This window comes from Cheilinus undulatus, linkage group 3, assembly GCF_018320785.1.
Source record: "Cheilinus undulatus linkage group 3, ASM1832078v1, whole genome shotgun sequence".
In the NCBI taxonomy this organism is placed as follows: Eukaryota; Metazoa; Chordata; class Actinopteri; order Labriformes; family Labridae; genus Cheilinus; species Cheilinus undulatus.
In genome coordinates, this window is record NC_054867.1 from 45,167,042 (window position 1) to 45,192,997 (window position 25,956).

General features: G+C 37.8%; 1 protein-coding gene across 8 annotated transcripts in view; it reads left to right on the plus strand.

Moving 5' to 3' along the window:
- Positions 1 to 1,205: 1,205 nt before the first annotated feature.
- The window catches only part of anks1ab (ankyrin repeat and sterile alpha motif domain containing 1Ab), a 100,262-nt gene continuing 75,511 nt past the window's right edge, over positions 1,206 to 25,956 (plus strand). For 6 of the 8 annotated variants that reach the window (XR_005991690.1, XM_041782632.1, XM_041782629.1 and 3 more), the window contains exon 1: positions 1,206 to 1,659. Coding sequence is in view for 5 of the 8 variants with exons in the window: in XM_041782632.1 (XP_041638566.1) it covers positions 1,360 to 1,659 (300 nt within the window). In the remaining 3 variants the exon portion in view is untranslated. Of the gene's footprint in view, positions 1,660 to 8,969; positions 9,196 to 25,956 lie in introns of those variants that run through there. The other 2 variants (XM_041782631.1, XM_041782633.1) reach the window with 1 other exon arrangement.

Genomic DNA, 25,956 nt, shown 5'->3' on the forward strand with positions numbered 1-25,956 from the left:
TTGATACAAATTTCAGTCGGTTGACCCATTCGTTTTTGTCACTTTTGATTAAATAATGACACTAATTACTAATAAAAATAGATAAAAACACACTTTTCATTGCAGGCTCCTCAAGGGCCCCTCCCTACTGTGGGCCCAGGTAATCAGTACCCCTTTACCCCCATGTGCTACACCCCTGGATAGGGCAACTGCTCTAAACTGGCACCCAGCACACTTTTATTTGACTCTGCTGAAAGTTCGATTGTCAAATTGCTTGACATGTGGATACTTTTCATTTACACATGCTTTAAAATGATTGAATCTTTATTATCATATGGATTGGTTGTCTTTAAAAGCTTTAAATAAGCTGCATTACTCCATTTAAGGTGCATAGGAGAGGAATGAATCCAGCAACAACTGCAGGAAAACTGCTGCACATTGTTTATCAGTATAAAACATTGCCTTTATGTTTGAGCAATTTACACAGTGTGCAGGGGTTTGCAGGCAGTTGTGGGAAACTGAAACAAGGAAAAACCTGAATTGGGTGCCAAGGATTTGCGTTTTTGTTGCCGTGGAATAGAAAGAACATCTGATCTTACTAGCATTGTGTTAAAGTTAAAATCTGGTTTCAGGGAGTTGTTTTGGGAGTTTTTTGAGTACTGATGTCTTTTTTATGAGCTACAAAATGAAACTAAACCAACAGCATAAAGACTGATTCTTTCTATGTAATTGTTTTTAATGTTGAAACGTCCCTGCAGGGTCGATGTTAGATAAGAAGCAAGCTGCATTAACAGGCCGATTGGATTTGGCCTGAGAATACACAGGCCAACACTGGTTTTAAAATCCACCAAACCAGTACAAATTTAAGATGGTCCTTTAACATTACAAGCCTTTATACCAAAGACAGACTGAGTTCATGAATTTTATGCATAAAGCACCCAAGAGACCAAGGGTTAGGAGTCACTAATGAGCATAATTAGACACAGGAAATTAAAGCGTCCACTCCCCTGTGCACTTCATTGTTTCAAGATTTGTCCCTTCTCGCAAAGTGATTGGTATGAGCGTACTATTAACTCCGAAGAAGTCACAGTTGAGAGGATAAAGGAGGGGGATTCTTTGAGGCAGCGAGTCACTGAGGGGAGGGCAACAGGATACAACATGTGGGTGGACCTTTGTGATTGTTTCTGTGCACAAGTCTCTCACTTTCACACTCGCTTTCCCTCCAAACAGAAAGACTTTCAATGTTTTATAGTGGTGCAACCTGTGATTTCTCAAGTCTACTACATTGATGTTTCATTGATCTGTGTCTATCAGGGTGATCTTTGATTGGCTTTCCACTTCTAGAAGTTAAAGAGTTTTGAACCTGGCAACTCCAAAACAATGGCAGAGAGCACACCGGACTCCAACCCATCCACCAAGGTGATCCAGAATCAGGAAAAGACTGACTGTAAGGACACATTTGAAGTGTCTGATTCTGCAGCAGTAGCAGCAGTCAAAGCCAGACCTTCAGACCTGGGGCTGATCCGAAGCCTGTCCAAGTCGGACTCTGACTTGTTGGCGTCACCGCCCGGGGAGGAGGATGGAGGAGGTCTGGCCGGCCGCAGTGGGTCCGTGTCTAACTGCAGCTCCGGGCAGCCGTCCATGGAGCGCATGCCTTCTTTTGCCTCCGAGTGGGATGAGGTAATACTCGAGCTCTCTGGGGATGGGAAACAAGTGGGAGGGTTGGAGGGGGAGAGAGGGAGTGGCACTGTTGGGGTTAAAGAATGGGCACACTTTCAAGTAGAGTTAATATCTTTAAGAGGGAGAGTGTTTAAGAGTGTGAAAGTGAGAAAAAAACAAGGTGCAGCTAAAGGGAGGGGAAAATGAAGCAGCACATTTCAGGGAAGAACAAGGAAGGAAGGAAGGAGGTGGGGGCAGAGGCTGCAGTTGGAGAGCGATCAGGAGTCCAGCAGTGATAGACTGTAGTAACTTTACCCAGGCTGTTGGCGTAGAGCGCCTGCGGCTGAGTGCTTGAATGCATGAATGGCTTGATCACTTGCACCGACCTCCCTGTAGCAGCCCTGGCATCCAAGACTAATTGGGCTTGTGCTGTCATCCCACATCCACTCAGTACATGTCTCAGGGGCCGGCCCACGCTTCCTCTGTCTCCTCCTGCACTCCTCTGGATCCTTTGCTACGTCTTGCGCCATCTACTTTCAGCTCATTGTGTGCAACCCCTCCTTCTTTTCCTCCTTCTTCTGCCCCTCCAAAAGTCTGAGCTTGTGATATTTTAGCACTCAGGAATGTCAGCTCAGCAGGCCTTGAAGCAATGCAAAAATATTAATTACTATTTTTTTCAAACCAAAACTTCTAAACACATGAATATTGAAACCTGTAGGGGCATTGGTTGATGCTATTATTATAACAGTACACAGCTTGGAGGCAAAATTATGCAATTTTTCAAAAAAGGCTGCAGCAGATGGGAGCATTTCTCACACTTTTTACAGAGTGCAATATCAATATCACACAAATAAACCCACATACTAATCCAGTACATGAGTCAAGTGCAAGTTGTATAAATGCAGAGTAGTAAGTTATGTGCAATATAATGTCTGAACTAACTGTTGTATAAGATAGTGTTTTGGCCTGCAGGATATGAGAAAAATCTGCAGTGTGTGATAACATTGTTCGGTATGGCAATAATGCAATAAGTGCTCAAAACTCAAAGAGAACATAACTTACAGATTATTGCTGTTCTACTTCCTGTTTCACACAATACCTGTTTGCAAAAAGGTTTTGCAAAATACATCCAAAAGCAGTTTTTTCTTACTGCAAAAGCATCATTTAATCTGAGGGTGGCTTATCATCTTATTGCATGAAAGTGGAGTGAAAGCAGAGGCATTGTGCTCAGATATCAATCCAAACTGGTACAAAGTCTATCTTATATAACTGACATATTATTTAGACTTTTGCAGTGTGTTTAGTGAAATTGTTCATCTCACAGAAATGATGAATTTGTTATTTTTGGCCAGAAGCTAATTTATTTTCAAGCTCTACTTACAATTGTGGAAAAAAATGCATGTAAGAATTTAGTTCATGTTGTTTCTGAAATTCAAAAGTGTTTTCCTTGGTCATTGGTTTTAGAACTGTATTGTGGTCACTATAACTTGGCTTTTTGATAAAGAAAAAAAAAACACAAAAAAAACCCTCTTCAATGTCAAAGAGAAAACAGATTTCTACAAATTGATGGCAATAGAATGAAAATATGTTTTGTAAAAAAGTGATTGCATAAATATTCACCCACTGCAACTCAGTATTTCTCAGATACACCTCTTGCTGCAATCACAGAACTGAGTCTTTGTGGATAGGTCTCAGTCAGGCTTGCATATCTGGACACTGCAGTTTTATTCCATTCCTCTTTGCTCAAGCTCTGTCATGTTGCACAGGGATCAGACATGAACAGCCATTTTCAAGTTAAGCCACAAATTCTCTATTGGTTTGAGGTCTGGGCTTTGACTCAGCTACTCCATAACATTCACCTTGTTGTCTTAAACCATTTCTGTTGTCTTGCTGGAAAATAAATCTTCTCCAAAGCTGTAGTTCTCTTGCAGACTGAATTAGATTGTCCTCCAGGATTTTCCTATATTTATCACATTCATTTTACTCTCTACCTTTACAAGCCATCAAGGGCTGGCTGCTGAGAAGCATCCCCACACCATGATGCTGCCATCACTGTGCTTCACAGTGGGGATGGTGTGTTTTAAGGTGATGTGCAGTGTTTGTTGTTTGCCAAACACAGCGTTTTGTCTGATGGCCAAAAAGCACCACTTTGGTCCAATCAGACCAAAGAACTTTCTTCCACTTGATCATGGAGTCTCCCACATGCTTTTTGGTGAGTCAAGATTTAATCTGAGTTTTCCTCACTAGTGGCATTCTCTTTCCCACACCCCATGAAGCTTTGACTGTTGAAGAAACCTGGCCAGCAGTTGTTGTATGCAGAGTCTCTCCCATCTCAGCTACTGAAGCTTGTAACTCCTTCAGAGTAGTCCTAGGTGTCTTGGTGGCCTCTCTCACTTGTCTCCTTCTTGCACTGTCACTCAGTTTGTGAGGACGGCCTGATCTAGGCAGATTTACACACAAGCAATATTCCTTCCATTCCGTGATGATGGATTTAATTGAACTCTGGGGGATGTTCAATGCCCTGGAAATTTTTTGCATCCATTTCCTGACTTAAACTTTTCAATAACCTTTTCTCTGAGTTTCTTGGAATGTTCTTTTGTTTTCATGTTTTCAACGGTAGACAGGAATACTGATTAACCAGTGACTGGACCTGCCAGACACAGGTGTTGAATTGGGTCAGTCACTTTACAGAGGGTGAATACTTATGCAATCACTTATTTTATCATACATGTTTTTGTTTAATTGACAATACTCAAAAGAAATCTGTTTAAACTTTGACCCTAAAGAGTCTTTTTTTTTTTGGCTTTTTTTTGTTAAAAAAAAAAGCGCTATTATATGACCATGATTGATTTATAAAATCAATAAAAGGTTAAAACATTCAGGGGGTGAATACTTTTTATAGGCACTGTAGACAGGCATACATACTGCATTTATTACAGTGAACTTTGATGTTAAACAGCAATACTTCAGGGAAAAACTATTTGAAGTGTACCTGCAAGTTGGTAACAGCTTAGCTTTTAGATTTTGTCTCTGACTTTTTGCCATTGTGAAAGTGGGAATGGCATTTGATAAAAAAAAAAAAACTGACTTTATGAACATGGGCACAGCACTTTAGCTGCTGATTTGGATGGTTAAATGTAGCCCAGTGCATCTAAACATTCAGGTCTTTATCTGGCCAGTCCAGGGGTCCTGGTACATGCGAAGCACCTTATTTATTATTTATTTAACATTTATGCAACATGAACGCACAGTAACATTGACGCTGTGACATTAAATATTGCACAGGTTCCAGATGCACTGCTGTAGGTATTTATAGTGAAGTGCTAATTTTCAACACCTGTCCAGGCTTTTAGAAGTGAAAGATAAAATGAGAAACAAACAGAGATACCAAAAAAACATATTACATTACGGTCAAGTCAAAATATTCAAGACAGATAAAATAAAATTACAACCAGGTAGAAGGCTGTATTGGCAGTAGTTTCTTTAGATAAGCAGACATGTTTTATGTGTGGGAACAGTATTTTTTCTCCTTCAGCCATGATTTAAGGCCTTTTTTAAATCTTTAAAATTATGCTGCATTGTCAGCTCAGTAGGTAGTCTATTCCACAGTTTTGTTCCTGTAGCAGAGAAGGCTGATGTCCGAGAGAGGTTTTGGAATGCAACAGTAACTGTTTACTGAAGCCCATGTTTTGGCTCCACTGGATGGTCACTGCAGCCTTGGCTAGCCTGCGCATCAATCCAACCCAGGTCATGTACCGTGCAAAGGGGCTATTCTCCTCCAAGCAGACAGCCCTGGTTTTAAGTGCAGCATCACGATTTCCTACTCTATCCACTGCCCTATCAAATAATGGAGCCCAAAAATGAATATAAAAAAACTAAATGGAAGAATCTAACAGCAATGAAAAACTATAAATACTTGTGATAGGCTCACATAGATTGCATAAACACATGGATATCTGTGTTTATCTCTATTTCAATCTACAGTGCTTTGCAGAGTTTAAAACACAACATTTATAACATTTATGATACGTACCTGGTGAGAAAGTAGAAGTTATAGAGGTGTTTTTCTACCCTGGCATCATAATCCACCAACCTGCTGGCTGCGATGCTGAGATCAGACTTGGACTCATGCATGGGGTGATGAGCAAGACAGTGTAGCATTCCCATTTTCTGAGCATGTGGATCAAAGTCTTTCAGTCCTTGGTCCTCCCTTGTCTTACCATACTCTTGTGAGGCCTAGACATTGACTGATGGCCAGAGGTGCCAACTGGACTCTTGGATGACAACTTCTCTTTGGTGCATTTTTGGGTACTGTGCATCTAATGCTGATGAGCAGAATGGGGATGGTGAGGTGTTGGTTATGGGATGGCAGCTGCGCTTTTACAGGCATGTGGTGCGCTTTCCCGGGCGCCCAGGTCCCGGGGAGCTGGTCAAGATGCCGGGGACAGCAGGGTGCATTGTGGAAGGGTCAGCTGGGAGGTTACCTGGAGAGATGGGCCTTGCACTGGCCTGGAGGATGGCCATCAGGAGGCCAGAGCAGTACAGGACCAGGGTTGATGCAGCAAAGTCCAACCCAGCCAATGCTCACATATCTGACCTGATATGTAACATAAGATAAAAATAAATGGAGAAAATGACATCAGCAAGATAATAACAAGAACAGTGAAAACAACAATGAAAAGGTTTTCTTATGATAATTTACTTTAGTTGTTGTGTCTGCTCATATCACAAAATAGGTTAAATAATTTGAACTTGAATTATGGGTGTGTCATTCAGTATTGATAGGGCACATGCATTCTCTTCTATCAGTGGGAAGTGAAAATAAACCTGCAAAGGGTGCTGGCATATCTTTGGTACCAAGACACTCTAAGGAGCTGGATGGTGGAACCGCAAAATTGATGCCTTTTTTGCTAATTGAAGCTGTCATTAACGTTCCAATAATATGATAAAGATTCCCCTGGCCAGTGCAGGCAACCACAGAACAGATTCATCCGTCAGTATGGAGTGGTCACCTGAGTTTAGTGGAAGTTCAGCGATTGTATAGTTATTTTGCATCATGTTTTTCCCATCTTTCTTCCTCTACTAGCAAATGGTTGAGGCTGCTGCAAGGAGTTTAATTTATTTGATGTAAATCTTACATTAATTTAATATGCAGTCACTTTAGCAAGTTATTAAAAAGTAAAACAAAGCTACTCAGAAAAATCAACACTTCGATAAAAATCACTACAGATTCCCTTTTTGGCCAAAAAAATATGTGCAACTTTGCTTTATAGTTCCACCCACATCCAATCTGTTAACACGAGCAAGATTGGGTATAGCAGCTGGAAAGCAGGGGGAGCTTTACATATTTTGGCTTCACTGCTAGGTGGCTGTTGCTTTGTCTATCTTAATAGACATGGGTTTAGTTGATGTCATAATTTACCATTGACGATAATAGTGGAAGTGTTGAAGTAGATAATGCTGAACTATTTTGTTTGGTTTCATTACCTACAGTTAAACCTATAACTAAAGCTATTTGGTCCAGAAGTGATCTAAAAAGTGCCAGATATTTTACCTATAAAGATGTTTTTTGGACTGAATTCAAGATGCCTTCATAAACCCCAGCCCAAAGGTTATCACGGTCATATATCCAGGCCCATTCTTTATAGTATGTCTGGAGCATGTAGCTGTTTTGTTGATACAATGAGGGCAGATGCGTGTCACTTCAGACATGTTGAACTTTAGCTCAGCTCTGTGGACCCCTCTGCTTGTCAGTGCTCTGTGTCCAGTGCTGGCTCCGTGCTCCACCCCTCTGCCCTCTGACAGACATGTTTATTCAGGCCGCGTTGGGTGGGGTGTCCTGTTCTCAAGGGCATCCTGTTTTGCAGCTGCTACCGAGTGTCTGTTTCTCTTCCAGATTTCAAGGGATTTGTTTGGGTTGGCGATATGAGTGTGCGTGTGTGGCGAGGGGCAAAAAATGACTCTGCCTGGTGAGTTTATCTCATGAAGCGATCAACCACCATCACACATTAAAAGTGACACACAAGGCTCAGAGGGAGGCTGAGCTCATAGTCAGAGACATATACACACTCATACTGTATTTGCACATGCACTCACATAAAACAATAGTCCTGAAATGCTGACATTCCGATGTCGTTATATATATAAAAAAATCTTAATAAGATTAAAAAATAAACAAAAAAACTTTAAATTCTATTGACATTTTGCTTTTATATATTCATGCTTTGTTTTTGGAAGCTTGAGCTCATATTATCATAAAAATCCTTTGACAAAAAAAATCATTAATAACTCTATATGCAGATAGTCTGTTACAATAAAGCAATAGGAAATCACAGTTAATTCTTTGGATGCCTCCAGCTCTAATAAATACAATAGAATACCTATTCACAGAAATAAGGATCACAAATACACCACTCACACAGCTGCGTTTGACATGACTACACCGATATCAGTTGGCTGCATCTACACTTAAGCCTATATAAGATCTGGCCTATAAGTTATGAAGTCATATAGATCTTCCACAACAACAACAACAACAACAACAGTGTGATTTTTGTTGACTAAAATTATAACTAAAAATGTTTGTTGACTACCTTTATTCCATGACAGTGATGGAACTTAAACTAGCAAAAAAAGATATTTGCTGACTTAAACTCTTACTGAAAGTAAGTTTAGTTTTCATCAAGAAGACAAAAACAACACTAAAATGTCATTCTTTTTTTGCAATCAAAATCCAAAATCAAATTTATATTTCTCCATTTTGCATATAAGGTATGTTGGTATTTTTAATATATATTTTAAAATATATAAAGTACTGATAGTGCATGAAAATGAGTATTTTACATTTAATATCAACACTACAAAATGGTTAAATAAGTACAAGAAAATAACAGTCTTAAAAAAACATAAAGACTAAAATTAAAGGAATTTTTATTAACAAAAACTGGACTTCAGTGTTTTGTAGTTTTCATTAACTTAATCCACACTAAAACAATAAAGTTTAAAAATCAGTATAATAAGATTAAACTAAATGTCATTTTAATATAAACACAAAAACTAAGAATTCAAAATAGCTGCCAAAAACAACACTGCAACACTAACAAGAAAAGTATTATTATAATAATTATATTCATAAAAGACGCACAAAGAAAAAAAAACATTAAATGAAAAAAACAACCAAAAAAACAAAAAAACAAAAAAACGCATGAAGCCACTCAAAAGTCAAAGAAGTAACATTTTGTATGCGGCTGTTGGTCGGCCTGAGCCTGAGAAAAAAACTTCCAAATATGGTCAACAGGAAGTATCCTGTGCCTTAACTTGTCAACACGGCCACCTGAAGCTAATTTTTTATCTATTAAAACTTTCCTTCGATAGGTAATGATGAAGTATGGCAGAGTTAACAGTTTAGTTTTACCTGATATAGCTTTTTTTTTAATGAAATGATACCTACTGGAGCTTATCCCTCGTTTCTGACGACGACAAACACTACAACGTGATAGTTGAAATCCTCAACGTCCGTGACGCAGTTTTAACTGTCAAATTCAGGAGCCGTCAAATGTAAGTGAACTCATAGTTTCTCAGTTTTTGCTTTGTTATTGAGTTATTGTGTTTTTAAAGTAGAGGTCATTGCCTGTAGTTTAATGAAGACTTAGTGGGTTTTGTTGCACCTGGTTAAAGTTTGACTAGCTAGCTTTACTCCATCAAAAACCTGCATAAGGTCAAAGCTAATGAAGCTAACGGGATATTGGACAAACGGTTAAAATGTCTAATCAAAACACATTTGTGTTTTTGTGCCGAAATCAAAGTTAGTTTGCAAAAGTGTCCTCTATGTAATATAATTTAGCTTCATTTCCGAGTTCTTGTTCATTAGAATATCTTAAAATTATATAAACGACGACTGTGTTCGTTAAAGAAAGTATTTTCCAGGAAGTATTTGGATATACTCGCAAATATGCTTCTAATTTAGGAAGAGGATCCCTTTTAAACTCACACATACACACAGCATATAGGAATAATAGACGTTTCTAATAACTAAGCTGCTGATAGTCAGTAGCCATGCCAAAAAAGCTCAGTCGATAAAAAGACTGCTGCATAAGCTTAAAATATAGACTGGTAGGGCCTGGGTTGGTTGCCACCTGAATTTCAGTTATACATTTTGAATAGTGCTTGCCACATTTCATGTATTATAAACTTTGCAGTTGTTTAATAATAAAATTGCTTTGTTAATTGGAGATGCTGAAAAATTTAAGTTATACTTAAGAGCTAATTAACCCCACTACCTTCTATTTCCAGCTAAAATGTATGCACCTTGGTTTACAATTTAAACTGGCATTTAACCAAACAAGTTGTTTAGTAGATACAGTTTTCTCACCTGTTAAACCTGTCCGTACCTACTTGATGGTATTCACCATGCTCCTGTAGTTTGGTCAGATATCTCTAAAAAGCCAAACATAACCACTAAACCACAGAATGGATCCATGAGTGCAAGGCACATCTGCACTTCTTTTTGTGTGTTTATGAATTTTTTATGTGCCCTTGAGATTGATACTAAAAATAACCTGATTATGTAAGAATATTGCATTTGACTGACCATCATGCACTTCACTAATTATAGAAATGAAGGCATGTATGATTAAGGTGATTGACATCTTCACCACATCTGTTCAATACTCATAAGGCAAAGGTTAACATAACCACATGTTACAGATGCTTGAGTGGCTTCATTCATGTGTACTCTGAATTTCCCAGTGGTACTCCACAGTTCATTACATATGCAAGCTTTTAAATGCATACTCTGTGTGCTCATATGCTGCTGCAGTTGCTGTGGTTTTATATTACATGTGTTTTCAGATTGAGATAATTAAAGTAAGTATGACTTTAGCTCATTAACTTTGTTCAAGTGTAATATTTAAGAATGCTTATGAGTTACATGCTAATATTCTACAATTATTTTACACCTCCAGTTTGAAAAGGGTAGACTTAAGGTGCTTTTGTGATCCTAATCCCAAATTTCACCAGAATTAATGAAGTCAAAATGAAGCAGAATGAGGTTTTAATGTTGGTAAATTCAGCCCATAATGCAGGAATATTTTGTGTTATGTGTAAGCTGGTTTATAATTCATATAGAGAGCCACGGCAGAGTGAACACATCCCAAGATCTGGTTAGACAGATGTGGTACATGAATATGAGAGTAGTGGTGATGGTGTTTAGTGGGGAGGGGCGCAATCCTTTTTCACTTGCCATATTGCCCGTAAAATTTCTCATCAGATATAATACATTAGACACTGTATTGCATCTTACCTGTTATTGTACACTGTTATCTCCACACATGCAAGGACTAAGCCAGGTCATAAGCTATTGTGTGTTTTTAAAAATTAATGTTTCACAGTTTGAGAATAGCAATGTGAGCATTTGAGCTGGGAGATATGAGGAGTTACTAGTTTTATGACTTTAAAATGATTATATTATAAAGTAAATAAACTGTTTTCAGCTAAGAATAATCCCAAGATTCCTATTTTTGATCATTAGATTGATAATGCGGTATATAATTTGTGCTTTACTCTGACTTAAAAAGTATTGACTAACATGACTTGGAACTGTCTTGTGGGGCTCCAGTGCTGTGAGGGTTAGAAGGTGTAGTTACACACAACTGACAGGGGGAGCTGGGGTGACAGAATGCAGAGAAAATTGGTAAGAGCTATCCAATGTCACTTCTGGCACTTTAGATTGACCAAGCCCCCATTTGGGGGGAACCAAGCCCTGACACTGAGGATTAGAAAACAGCTGTGATAATTCGATTAAACTTTATTGTGGTGTGTTATGTGCTTCAAACAATAAATGATAAATTACTGTTTTTTTTTTTATCCTCAAAGGACAAAGGAGTGTTTATGAAAAGCTCAGTGGCTTTTGGTGCAAACTAGAGTAAAATGATAAAATGTCGGACGTCCACACATGTGAGTTCTACTGACTTTAAGCCAGCAGTTGTTCTGTGACAACAGAAACTAGTGGGGCATTTCCACTACAGCTTTTGGCCGCGCTGAGCCAAACCAAGCTGTGCTGATTTGCATTTCCATCATCAGTTTTGCTGTGCCAAGCCGAGCCGAGCTCAAAGCAGACCAGCCCCACCTTCAAGCATGCCTTTCTGACGTCGAAGCACTTCGCGGGGTCCGATTTGCTGTGCAGGGGTTTACCTCCTCTGCTACTGATAACCCCTCCATGATCAATTTTCACCCCACAGGGAGACGGGGACATACGTTTTATCCTTGACTCTGCTCCAGCTGTCCATAACTCTTCTACAGCGGTGTCAACATTCACTGTATGACCTAAATGTTTGTGACACAAGCCCAAAACTCCAGGTTTTTGTGCATACTACGGTCCGATAGTTGCGCATGACTTCTCACACTGATGAGTGAGATCAGGAAGAACTAGGCGCAGATCCAGAATTACAACTTTTTCTGCACCTACTAATAACAAAAGTTTTACCCCTTTCCCCCTCTTATATACAAATAAATTCTAGACATTTAAAAAAATAAAATGCTGGAGATGTTCAAAACATTTTGCCTATGACGGAGTCAGTCTTTTATTTAGGCGCTAGAAAAGCATGCTGTTCTCACTGCCCAATCCAAAAATATGATTGTGTTCGTCTTCTGAGACCACAAATCAATAATAAGGAGACTGTTCTTGAACTAATATGCAGGAAAATTATCACATTTGATGATAAGCGTAAATTACTGTTTTTTTACTAATTGTGGATAGAGAGAGAGAGAGAGAGAGTGAGGGAGAGAGAGACGGGAGAGAGAGGGTGAGGGAGAGAGAGACGGGGGAGAGAGAGAAGAGCTTGCAGCACTGTCGGTCCACAGTTTTATTTTTGCTTTAAAACGTTGTAAAGTCATTCAGCTCAGACAGTGTAGAGAGACTGAGCAGGGCTCAAAACACTGCGTCATCAGCTCTAGACGCGCCCTCAAATGGGTAGCTCGGTTAGGGTGGGAAAGCAAATCCCCTGCTGCGCTGGGCGGCTGTGCTGAGTCAAGCCAAGCTGCGCCATGTAATGGAAAAGCCCCGTAGATTACTTGCCTGTTTATAGATTCTTCACCCTTTCACTATGCAAGGCTCCTGTGGATCCTTGAAAAATCTTAAATTGTACTTTTGAAATTTAAGGCCATAAAAAGTCTTTAAAAAAGTCTCATATGAGTGAGAGGCCTTAAATCTGAGATAGATAGATAGATAGATAGATAGATAGATAGATAGATAGATAGATAGATAGATAGATAGATACTTCATTTATCCCCTCGGGGAAATTCGGGTATCCAATAGCTCACATAATAAATAAGTATATAAAATACAATGAAACACAGAATAAGAATATACAATAAAATACACAGTACAGTTTACATTTAAAGAGGCCGTCAGTGGGAGTGGCAGCCAACAGTCCAGTTAAGAGCCACTGCCCTTAACCAGGGAATTGTAAGATGATGACATGATGTAAGATAATTGTAGATCTAACTTTGATTAAGGGCCTGTGTCCATAGCTGTCTTTTTTAGCACTGGCAGCACATATTTTTAATTCAAAACCCATATAGTCCAGCGTTCTGAGTGCTCAGCATCCTGGGCGGAACAAGCTCTCTCAGCATCAGATGATTTTGTCACCACGCTCAATGTGATTTCAGTTGAAAACTGTTTAACTTTTGGAAAAAGTCAGTGTCACTTCTCCCTCACTTGCCAATCAAAATCAAGAAGGGGTGGGACTTCTGACAATAGCAGAAGAGAAACTGATCTGACTCGGCTTTCTTCGCCTTTTTTCAAGGGTAATTTTCAGGTGTGAAGCTGCTGCCTGAGTCAGGACAGGATTCCTTTACATTATCTGCAAGTCTTCTGTGTGATATTTCATTGAAATATGAAAATATGAAGCACATAAAGCTACTTAAAAAAAAACATTACAGAAACAGTTGAGCATCAAATTTGCTCTTGGTCAGTCGTTTTCAAATGTTTAATGCACAAGGCAAATGTAGGGTCAGCCAAAATTTGTAGGCACATGACACTTGCATCCATGCAAAATAGTCCCTTCAACACATGAGACTGTCTTTTTAGTTGATTTACAGTTGTAGTAATAACATATTGTTGTCCTTTGTCCTAAGGCACCATTTGGGAACCACTGCCCTGTTAAATGATGTCAGTTTATGACACCTTTGGCCACGAAGTGGGGGCTTTTTTGAATGAGAAAATCTGAACAGAAGCTCATATAACTGTAACTCTATTTAATGTTATGATGCCAATCCTTGTTCAGAAAATTCATCCTTTTCATTTTATACTCACTGGCCACTGGACGTGGGCTCCTAATAACCATTAAACTGTATAGTTTTCACATTTTAGGTTCCAAATCCCTGAAGACCCAGTCTTTTCAATTTGCCACCATTGGTTTACATGGAATGTAAGGGAAGGGCCTGGAATTGTTTAGCCAAAGTACCCGGATGTATTGCTCCTATTAATTGCAGAGAATAATTGTGGCCCATCACAAGTAAGCAGGGCAAAACACGAATGAGATACAACAACAGAGCTGCAGCGTCCAGTAGTAGATCATATTTCCTTATGTAGCGTTCTCCGATATAACATCCAGAGTTTCCAAGGCCATGAGAAACATTTGGCACCTTTCACAGCAGCGGCCCTGACAGAGCAGTCACCACCACCAACAATGAGATACTTAGTTTAGACATTTCAATGTTAAAACTCCTCATAATGTACCTTTAAAATCATAATCTATTTAGCATTTTAATGAATGATAAAATATTGACTAACTTTAAAGGATTAAAATGAAACATGAAAACATGTGTTTGCTGTTACCCTACTGTTTACCCATTAGTCACATACTGATCTGATTAACGTGGTTTAAACAGGGGTGAAAATAAACACTGCAGTGTGTAATTTATGATAATCCGACATTACCTGCCATTCACTCACATTTCAAGCTCTGCCTTTCTATCTGGATGTACGGTTATAATTAAATCTTTACAAATCCACAGTGAATACTGATATTTCAGCAGGCTGCACTGCAGAGTCTTAGATTTCATTTAAATTTCAAGAAAGCATTTTATAGTCGTTAAAGTCTCTGGCTGTTGATCACATGAATCACTGAAAAAATCAATATAGAAAACATTAAATAAATGCAATTTCCTTTGACCTTTGAGGCCAAACAAATAAATCTGGTTGACACTGCTTAATAAATTAGTTGTTACTATAAAAAGTATCATCAAGAAGCTTTATAGGCCAAAAAACAGAAGAAAAAAACATCCATTACAGATGATGTATCTTTGAGACAAAGCACTGCTGTTATGTCATCTTTCATGGCCACATCTATACAGTACACTGTGAAGGCCATCAAAGCTTAACTGTTATTATTCTTCATGTCTGCTTACTTTATTTATGTTGTGTGGTTTTATAGCTGTCAAATAAATAAAAATCAATCCAAATCATGAGCTCTGCTGGATGGAATTATGGGATCTTGGTCTTGCATCGCGTGGAGCTACAGGCCCATCTGTCTTTATTGACAGTGATACTGAGGCGGTAATCCTGTTTCCAGACTTGAGCCAGTGAAGCAGGATGCCTTTTGGTTAGTTTATTTTGTCCAGCCATCATTTCCATGTTGCTCTATTTTACCAAATCACTATGATTTATGTACAAACATCGGCTCACAGAAAATGTTTTACTCTTCATCTTTAAAGTGCATTATATAAGATGATTTCAATGTACTTGACTAAACAAAAAAGGAAAGTGAGCAGGAAGAGAGTCAAGTGCTTGCAAAAGCCTCAAAGAGGCATACAGACAGAGCAAACTAATAGCCTGCTGGTGATTCAATAATCCACTCCATGTTTCTGGGAATATTTTCAAAACTCTGAGAATATTTTTGGTTTATATTATTCCTTACAGGATTCAAATACATTCCAAAATTTAAGAGGTTCATTTTCAGGTCATGGAACACACAAGTTTAATGAAAATCTAGTTCCTAGATTGTGCTGTATTTCCCAAATTAAATAAAAATAGCATGTAGTCATATAGGGGTTTCAAAGTGTCTCAAAAAGCTTCTCTATGACAACTAAGCAGAAAGAAGTAATTATTCCAGTTTTCAGTTGAAATTGCATGATGCTTCAAAAACTCACCGACACATTTTCATTTGTCACCAAGTACATTTTTGGGATGTCTCTTTTAATGCTGGAAGAACTCACAAAACTCAGCGTTCTCAAATAAAGCAGCTGTCATACCAAAATATCTTGAGTTGTCATCGGTGTAGTGATGAACTTTGTCTCCTATAATTCACAAAGAAATTGGGAAGCAGTTCATAGTTTGACAAACTGGATGGTTAGACAGCTGAAAGAGGAGTGTTTGTTATCTCCTTGTTAGGTTTAATTGGCTCCAGTGTTATTCACTGTCATAGCATGATGGACAGCTCTTATCTCATACAGATAGTGCAAACTGATCAAGTGTAGTCATGTCTTGTTTGGTAGCTGTTGTGTTTTAGCTGAACATCTTAAGTATATGTTTGAAGTAAGCTTTAAAGGTACAATATGTAGAATTTTCAAACTGATGTATCTACATAAATTGAAAAAATGACTTTTTATGTGAGTGGTTGAGAAACTATTGACCTGGCAGATTATCAGGGCTGATATTTGGCATTTGGCAGATTATCTGTATGGTCGTTTCATTTTACAGATGGGTGATACTATTAATTAAAAACTGCTATACTTTGGCTCTGCAGTGAGTTGCATCTTATCCTCCGGCTCTGGTTTCACTTTCCACAGTCTCAGCCAGTGTCTTGCCCTAAGCACTTTTTGAATTGTTAGATGTTACACAAGTAATAGCCATAATTATCTTTAGTAGTTATTAATGAAGAAGTATAGTTTTCTTATCTTTTTGATGAGAGGTTTAGATCCAAAAATGCTGTTAATCTAACATTAATATTACTGAAACTAATGGCTTTTTTCACTTTACTACATATTGACTACATATTGGTTTGAAGTATCAGTTAATACTAGCTGCCATAATCGGCCCTAAAAATTCTAAATTGATTGTCTTAATATATGTGTTTTTGCTATCTTAATTCTTAAGAAGAAATCCTTTATTTTTATAGCTGTAATAGGACATTTCTTACCATGGTGATTGCCATGGCAAGACAGAACTTGTTTATTGTTGCTGTGGAAATGCTAGATGTTATGTCCAGGACTTCTATATAGCTGCTACTGCAAGCTACTGTTGTGCTGCTGTACCTCATTCATGTTTTAAGCTACTTGCTTGTGATACACCACCGTCATTTTTGCCATCAGTTGTTACACAGTGGCTTGCAAAAGTATTGAACTTTTCCACATTTCTTCACGTTACAACCACAAATATGAATATATTTTATTGGGATTTCATGTTATAGATCAACAAAAATTGGTGCATGATTGTGAAGTGAAAGGATAATTAAACACGGCTTTCAAAATGTTTTACAGATTAAATCTGTAAAGTGTAGTGTGCAAAAGTATTCAGCCCCCTGGAGTCAATACTTTGTAGAGCCACCTTTTGTTGCAATTACAGCCGAAAGTCTTTTGGGGTACGTCTCTACCAACTTTGCACATCTTCAGTCGTGGACAAAAGTATTGGCACTCCTGGAATTTTTTAAGAAAATACACCATTTCTCCCAGAAATTGTTGCAATTTCAAATGTTTTTGGTATACATGTGTTTATTGCCTTTATGTGCATTTGAGCAACACAAAAAATCTGAAGAAAAAAGACAGAATTTACACAATTTTACACAAAACTCAAAAAAATGGGCTGGACAAAATTATTGGCACCCTCAACTTAATATTTGGTTGCACACCCTTGGAAAAAATAACTGAAACCAATCACTTCCTATAACCATCAACAAGCTTCTTACACCTCTCAACTGGATTTTTGGACCACTTTCTTTTGCAAACTGCTCCAGGTCTCTCAGATTTGAAGGGTGCTTCTTGCAACAGCAATTTTGAGATCTCTCCATAGGTGTTCAATGGGATTTAGATCCGGACTCATTGCTGGGCACTTCAGAACTCTGCAGCGCTTTGTCTTCAACCATTTCTTGGTGTTTCTTGAGGTTTGTTTGGAATCATTGTCCTGCTGGAACACCCATGACCTCTGATGCAGACCCAGCTTTCCGACACTAGGCCCTACATCGCGGCCCAAAATTTTTTGATAGTCTTCAGATTTCATGATTCCTTGGCAGCAAAATAACCCCAAAACATCCTTGAACTGCCATCATGTTTGACTGTAGGTACTGTGTTCTTTTCTTTGCAGGCCTCATTCCATTTTCTGTAAACAGTAGAATGATGTGCTTCCAAAAAGCTCTACCTTAGTCTCATCTGTCCTCAAAATGTTGTCCTCAAACTGAAAGATGTTTAGGCGATGACCGATGAAATACATCCTGCTACCTAGTGAGCACCTACAGCGAACGGAACTCTCATTTAAAGGTAAAAGGTTACCGTGGGTCGTGTGAGATTACAGATGCTGAGCCAGAGCATGCCGGAACAGGCTATGAAAACAAGCAGCAGAGCCTGAATGAACCAGCCTCTAATGTTAAAACCAGTCCAAAGACCGGTTTGTCATGCATTTTTACCAATCGAGGACGTCAGTGGACCGATGCACTAGGGCCGCTGACGTCAAGATCGGTTAACCGATCCATAACAGATTATCTTTACACCACTACTCACAACACATGGCTATACACTCAAATCCTGAATCATTCATAAAACCAAAACCAAATCCACCCAACAAGTTGAATTATGCCACTATTAAACCTCAGCCTAGTATTTTTGGCCCCTCCCTCCAGTTTGTAACATATCCAATTAATTCATATAATCTAAGAATAAGCCAGTTTCTGGTATACCTATAGCATTTTAGGATCATATCCTCTGTTCTGCGTTTTCATATACAGTTTATTTTTAGGGTGCATATAATGAGTGTAGGTAAAATAAGGCCTGTAGAAGAGCTCAGACTGACTCCCTGCCAATATGGAGATTGCTGTACACTAACAAGCACAGTCTGTAACATGTTGAAGCCAGTAGGCATAACTCACGTTAACAATCTGCTGTACTTTGATGGCCTGAAAAAAGATGCAGCATATGTTCTTCTTCTTATCTTTGTTGGGTTCTTTAAATCTTAAAATCCTGCATCAGCAGGATCTGAAGTTGAGCCAGACTTTGTTGTCCTTCTGTAATGTTTTTGGATTCACAAAGAAAAAAAAAAAAAAAAAAAAAAACGGTGCTCAGATCTGTTTGGAAAATAATAAGTATTATATAAGCACTGACTTGAAAGTAGGGATGGAGATTGAAATCCAATTCCATAAGAACCAAGTTGCGCATTTTTTAGAATCCAAAACCTAAATAACGTTTGAGCTTATTGATACTGCTACTAATTCTTGTGGGACCAGTATGGGATGTTACGTCACAGGTCGAATCATGCCAGTTTTGTGTAAAATTATGTCAATTTTGTCTTTTTTCTTCCGTTTTTTTGTGTTGCTCCAATGCACATAAAGGCAATAAACATGTATATACCACAGACAGTTGTAACTGCAACAATTTCAGGGAGAAATGGTGTATTTTCTGGAAAAATTCCAGGAGTGCCAACACTTTCATCCATGACTGTAGAGACTGAAATTTTAGTCCATTCCTCTTTACAAAATAGCTCAAGCTCTGTCAGATTTGACGGAGAGTGTCTGTGAACAGCAATTTTCAAGTCTCGCCACAGATTCTCAATGGGATTTAGGTCTGGACTTTGACTGAGCCATTCTAACACTTGAATATGCTTCAATGTAAACCACCCTTTTTTTGTGTTGCTCCAATGCACATAAAGGAAATAAACCTGTATACCAAAAACATTTGTAATTGCAACAATTTTTGGGAGAAATGGTGTATTTTTCGGAAAAATTCCAGGGGTGCCAATACTTTCGTCCATGACTGTATATGAAAATGTTGCCTGATATTAAATCACTATTGGATAAAAAGAATTTGTAAATATTGGCATATTGGATATTAGCAAAAATCCAATGTTAAACATCCCAAATGGATATCTTTAAGCACATTAGTATCAATAAAAACAATGATCCCCATCCCTATTAAGACTATAATTAGTATTGTAAAAAATATGTGCGGAGTAAAATTATCTTGTATTCTGATCTTAATCTGTCTAATTAGAAAAGACTAGAGTGAACTCCAGGAAATCTCATATTTCTTTCAGATGTTTGGATTTAAAAGTTTTTAATCCTTTAACGTATGCAGGTAAAATACTGCTTCTTTTAATGTAGCCTGTTTCGAGTTTCCAGAGAGCAAGTCATTAATCTAGAAGCAATAGGCCAAGGACATGAAATATTCTCAAAATTCTGTCAGCCACTTGACTTTGCACTGCAAATGTGAGCAGGAAAGGGTGACATTAAATGGGAAATTGTTGCAGTGTGAGCAGGAATTGAAGAGCAGATCAACCTGTATTAATATGTAAATCACTTCAGGATGCAGTGCTATCAGTCAGAGTTGAGCACTGCTGATTTAATGACAGTCCACTCAGAGCCCCATTTGATTCATAACTGCACCGTCAGATACATTTCTGTGTGAATAGATCCTCTGATTATTTCCTTCCTGCTACCAGACATTCAATGGGGAGTAGTCTTTGTGTCAAATTAATTTTCAATTTGGAGCTGGCTCACAGGTTGGTGTTATTGTGCCTTTTCCTTTACAAAAAGTCAAATATGGATAACTCAACAATCAAGCCTAATTTTACCGTCATTCTCTTGAGAGGAGATTATTTGTTGCACTGTTGCACACTGAACTGTACATTTTTCTGTGGCTTAACCTTATTGATATAAATAGGCTGTTATTTGTACCTGCTGTCAAAGGATGTGGATTTGGGGATTAGAAATAATAGGGGGGCAGCATGGTGCTGTTCTGGTCAGTGTTTGTCCCGTCACTTTAAAAAGGCTTTTGGTGTTGGATCAAATTTAGCTGTGCCATGTAGGGCTGGAAAAAAAAAGATAAATTTAGGAAATACATTATTACAATATATCGATTGTTTGCAGTTAATGTCACATCACAGAGAAGAACTCCATATGGGGGACATGTGATTTCTGTATTGAGAAGCACGATCAAAATGCCCAAGTTTTGTGCTGTTTACCACTGTGCTAGCCATTTTAAAAGGCAAAAAAAGGAAATAAATATGAAGCTACTTTTGTGTCCCTAAAGTAGTGACCCATTCAGAAGAGAAAATGTTTTAAAATCAAATTGCCCATTGCCGATCAATTAAAAATGCTCAGTATTGGCCCTGATCCAATACATGTGATCAGGATCGGCACATCCCTGGTCTCATTGGTTGAACAATTGCAGATAGAGAGAGAGCAGCAGGTGTGAGGGAGTGGGCAGCAATGTGCAATCAAGAAGCCAAAAGATAGTGAGTGTATGTAGTCACAAACAAAACAGTGATGCACAGAAATAAAATGTTTTTTTCTAATTGCTTTACATCGGTTATGCTGGAAGGATCTTGAAAAACACGAACACTCATGCAGGAAGGTGCTGTCATGTTGTGTGTTCTTCTGTCACAAACTCTTCTGTCATGGACATAAAGAGAGCAGGAGAGAGGACTAATGTTTCATGGAATGACTTTTCCTGCAGATTTGTTTACAGTTTACCTCAGTAAATGTACAATACATGCTGAGGAGAGTTTATGTTCAGAAATTATACAGCGTGCTAAACCAAGTAGGTCCTGTTAATTGTCATTGTTATTAAAAGATTTTTCTTGGCTATATAATTCTAAGTAGTTCTAAGTAGTATAAGTGTTGTGATTACGTGCTTGCTGGTGGGCTCTGAATCAATTATTTAAGTAATTTTAGTCAGCCAAGAGTCTTTTCTGTTGTTGAATACAGCCCATGTGTTATGTGAATAGGAGTTAATTTGCCAAAGAGGTAGGCAGTGGGATAAAATTAAAAGAGGAAGAAGGTGAGATACAGTCTTACATCACTGAAAAGAAGTTACAAAACTAGCTCCAAATTGCAGTAAAAAAGATAAATGAACCTGGAACCCCACCTTTTAAGGGCTTTTATCTGATACTGTGATTTATCATGATTGTCTTGCAGTATATAAGGTGTTGCAGAATCCCTGTTATGTGATGTCATTGTTATTTTGGGCCACATATTGAGTATTGTATTGTTTTATTTTGTATAGCCAGTTAACACCGGCAAAGGCACTCCCTTTGCCGGTGTGTTTTTTGAGAGTTGTCTCCAACAGTGATAGGTCAGTTGGTGATTGTAAATTGCTGGTAGGTGTGACGAATGTTACAGTAAAGGACCTAATGCACACCTTAGCAATCTTAACTGGATCTGCCTCGAGACCTTTGTGACCTTTCAGGATAAATGGATATTCTTGAATAATAAAAGGCCACTTGACTTGAGCTTTCATGGTCACTCTAACCTCATCAAAATCATGACATTTTGACATTTTATGTGTCCTTTAATACTGTCGATTTTTTCAGCTCTTACATAAACATCAAGAAACAAAAATAATGCTGAATAAGGCTGTAGGTGCTTGATGACATGACTATCAGCACATTAACTATGACGATGCTGTTTCCTTTGGCTGTGTTTTGGTGACAGGTTTTGATAAGGTGCACTTAAGCTTGATGTAATGCAGCTCTGCTGAGTATGTGTGTATGATATAGAATGTAACTGGGTTAATTCAAAGAGTAATGTGAGGTCTGTATTGCTGAAGGCATATGCCACGCGTCCCACGTGCCTGACTTCCAAATGAATCAAGGCTTTTCCACAGTGTTGATGCCACTAGCGAAGTGCATAGGGCTTTTTCAAACACTAAATATTACATCAAATAAGCCTGGCTGTGTCTCTGGTGTCACTAGTGAAAGCAGAATCAGCTTTTGAGGCTTGCAAAAATCTTCCTCACTGATTGTGAATAGGCTACTCCAGTGATTCTAAATTTAGTTCCCAGTCTGATTTGCAAGAGTTCACAAATAGAGATTATTAAGGTGTCCCCTGACTTTAAGTCGTTTCATTTTAAAACCAACAAATGTACATGAAGATATATTGTCTTATCTGCACAAGAAAAGATGTGCCATTTAATGTTTCTATGATATACCGAATGATGCATTTGTTCTGTGCTTGATGTCCCAATGTCCTTGAGCATGCAGTGCCAGCTGGAGTGTGATGTTTTGTAGATAAATGGCTTCCACTTGCTAAGATATTTGTATATTATTCAAATAGATGCAATAGATTTGATAAGACCTGGACTGTTTGCTTAAGTCTGAATATCACGACTCATAAATATATGTATGTTTATGTATCAATAATAGGACACTGATAAATAAGATTCAGTCAAGTTACAGAAATTCATGGAAAAGGGAAAAGAAAACAGGTCAGAGCAGGATAAAAATCTCACAACCAATCTTCTTCCGTTCTAATGCTGTTGTATTTAAAAGAGTATGGTGACATTTTGAGAGTGACGTTACTGACTTACTTGGTTCATGAGAGTTGATGAGAAGGTTTCCACTGCTTGCTCATTTGCCTTGTAGCCATTTAATTCTAACGAGTGAGTAAAGGAACAAAATAGTAAAAATGACAAAGTAACTTCCTGTCAAAACAATGACTTTGAATTGCCAACTGTAAAACTGCAACTCTCATTCTGTTTGCATTGAATAAATAGATGCATAGTTTAAAACTAATCTACTAATTTTCAGAATCACTGTTAGCTTTGTGAGTGATAGAGTAACCTTTTGACAAAGCTGGTTTTCATGTTTCCAGCTTGTGCTAAGATAAGCAAATCAGATGGTGTCTTTTGCTTTGTATTAACCATAAAAACAAGTGTTTGGCCCATGGACCAAGGTAGGGCTGGATTTAAAAATTGAATCTCAGATTTTTCACACTAAACCCAATTTTTCGATTTCGATTGACATTATTAAAAATGAAAAATAAACTACTCAAATAGGTTGACTGTAATTTTATCTATAGTATGACAAACGTAAACTGAATTTACTCTACAGGTTTAAGCATTAGCTGTAAACTTGTCTAAAAATTGCACTATGGGGGATTATTTACTTTAACACTCAGGCTCTGAAAGATGTTATCTGTTATAGAAACAAACTGACAGTAATGGTGACTTTTCTCCATGATCTATTCAAGTAACACGACAATCAGAAAAATGATCATTATTTCCTTATTTGTATTTAAAGGGAAAATCTCAATTTTCAATTTTCAAAGTCTCAATTTACCAAAGCCCTGATTTATTGATTAAATCGATTTATTTCCCAGCCCTAGACCAAGGCATTATCCTCACCATCATTGGCCACTGATGCCTCTGTAAATGCAATTGTGGGATTTAAAAAGTGTGGTGCTTTTTAAGTCTTTGTTTCTTCATTATCTGAGATCTGAAAGCGTCAGATTTCCAAACAGTCCTGGAAAAAAAAACATGCACCGATATCGATTTTAGGACCAGATCTTTAGAGAGGTTCAGCAGAGACTGTGACATTCAGAGTTCTAAGTGTTCATTCCCCCGCTTTACTACTTGTTTAGCCAAATAACAAGAAATTCTTCCTGGACACAAATTTCTCCATGAAGTTGTAGATATTTTTGCAAAATTGTTCAATTCAATTTTTCATACATTTTGTTTACTTTTTCATCAACATTTTTTTTTAACATTCAAAATAAAAAGAAATTATTGCTGTTGTTGAGATGTTTTTAAAGTCAGCATCAGCAACTATTATGTTAACAAAGTTTTGAATGCAGGAATTTTACGTTTGACAATGCAGTTCTACACCTTGTTAAATCACTATTTAAAGTAAATTACCTGGGTCCTTTTTCCTCCACTATTGTAAGATTTTTGTAAAGTAAAATAATTTTTTACTTAATTTAATCTCACCAAATACCCTACCTTCCTCTGGGTTTTCTGCCGTAAGAAAGGGAGATATTTTCTCATCATCCTGACACATGCTGCAATTTCATTCATAATTTTGTGTTTGCTACCATTTACCTGTGATACAGTAGTCTAAAAATTGCTATTCCGCTCCCTCACAGTCATGTTCATGCATTTCTGAGCTCTCCTTGTTAATGTTAGACAGGATGCTTGTTGTAACAAGTCATATCTAACATTTACAGGCGAGCCAGAGGGCTAAACCACCTGAATGAGGTAGGGCTAACATCTTTAGGTGATGCTCAGACATGTATTACATATAATTAATCATGTCTGTACATTGTAATGGTTGGTCCTCTACTGAATACTTCAACTCACTGCTCTCTTTCGTGTCTGCGTCTGTGTCTGAGCATTAGTGCAGGTCTTATCAGGATTTATGGATTAACCATAACCAGTATATGTCACATGAATTCAGGATTATAATCCCTTTATTTGTATAGCACCTTTAAAAAAAAGGGTTTACAAAGTGCTTTGACATGTGCAGAGACACACAGAAGAACACAGCAACGGAACAAAAAAAATTAAAGACAATAGAACCATGACACCAACACCAGCCGAACCCAAGCAGAAAGAGAACATGAACGACAACTGGACCAAGATATTAACCCAACAGCATCATTAGACATAAATGAACCAAAAACATCATAAGATAATATTCAAACCAAGACAAAACAAAAAAAACTGATGGGATATGCACCCCTGTAACTGTTATTTCAGGGGTGCTGAGATAAAATTAAGAGATCCTTTAGTTCCCCTAAAAAGAGTCTAAAATCCCCGGTAATGTGCGCCCTGTTCATGTGCCCCACGGCAGCAGAAGCAATAAGGGCTACGTTTGGGATCCTAAGGGCCACTGGTTCATTTTCTGGTCAGACAAAGGTAGCTGGATAGGTGTCAGTTCTCTTCTTGAGTACTGCTAAAGTTCCTTGAGCAAGGCACAAAACCTCAAACTGCTTGGATGCTCTTTTAAGTGCAGTTCCCACCTCTGACATCTCTTTCTATTAGAACATGAGAACCCTGCACTGTAAAAAATGTCCGTAGAAAATACGGCAAAAGACTGTCAAATAGCAACAGTAAAAGACCGTAAAACAAATAAACATATATTACTGTATAAAATACACAGAATTGCTGTAAATCAAGCAACGGTATGAAACATAAATTTTTACAATTAAAGTACGTAATAATTACAAAATTGTACCGTTTAAACGAAAGAAGATTGTGAAAATAAAGGAAAAATACTGTAATCTTCAAGACGGGCAATTACTCTAAAAATTACAGTAGTATTTTGTTAAAATTACAGACTTTTCTCTCATGTACATTTAAATTCAAAGTAATAATCTGTGAAATAAATTGCTATCACAT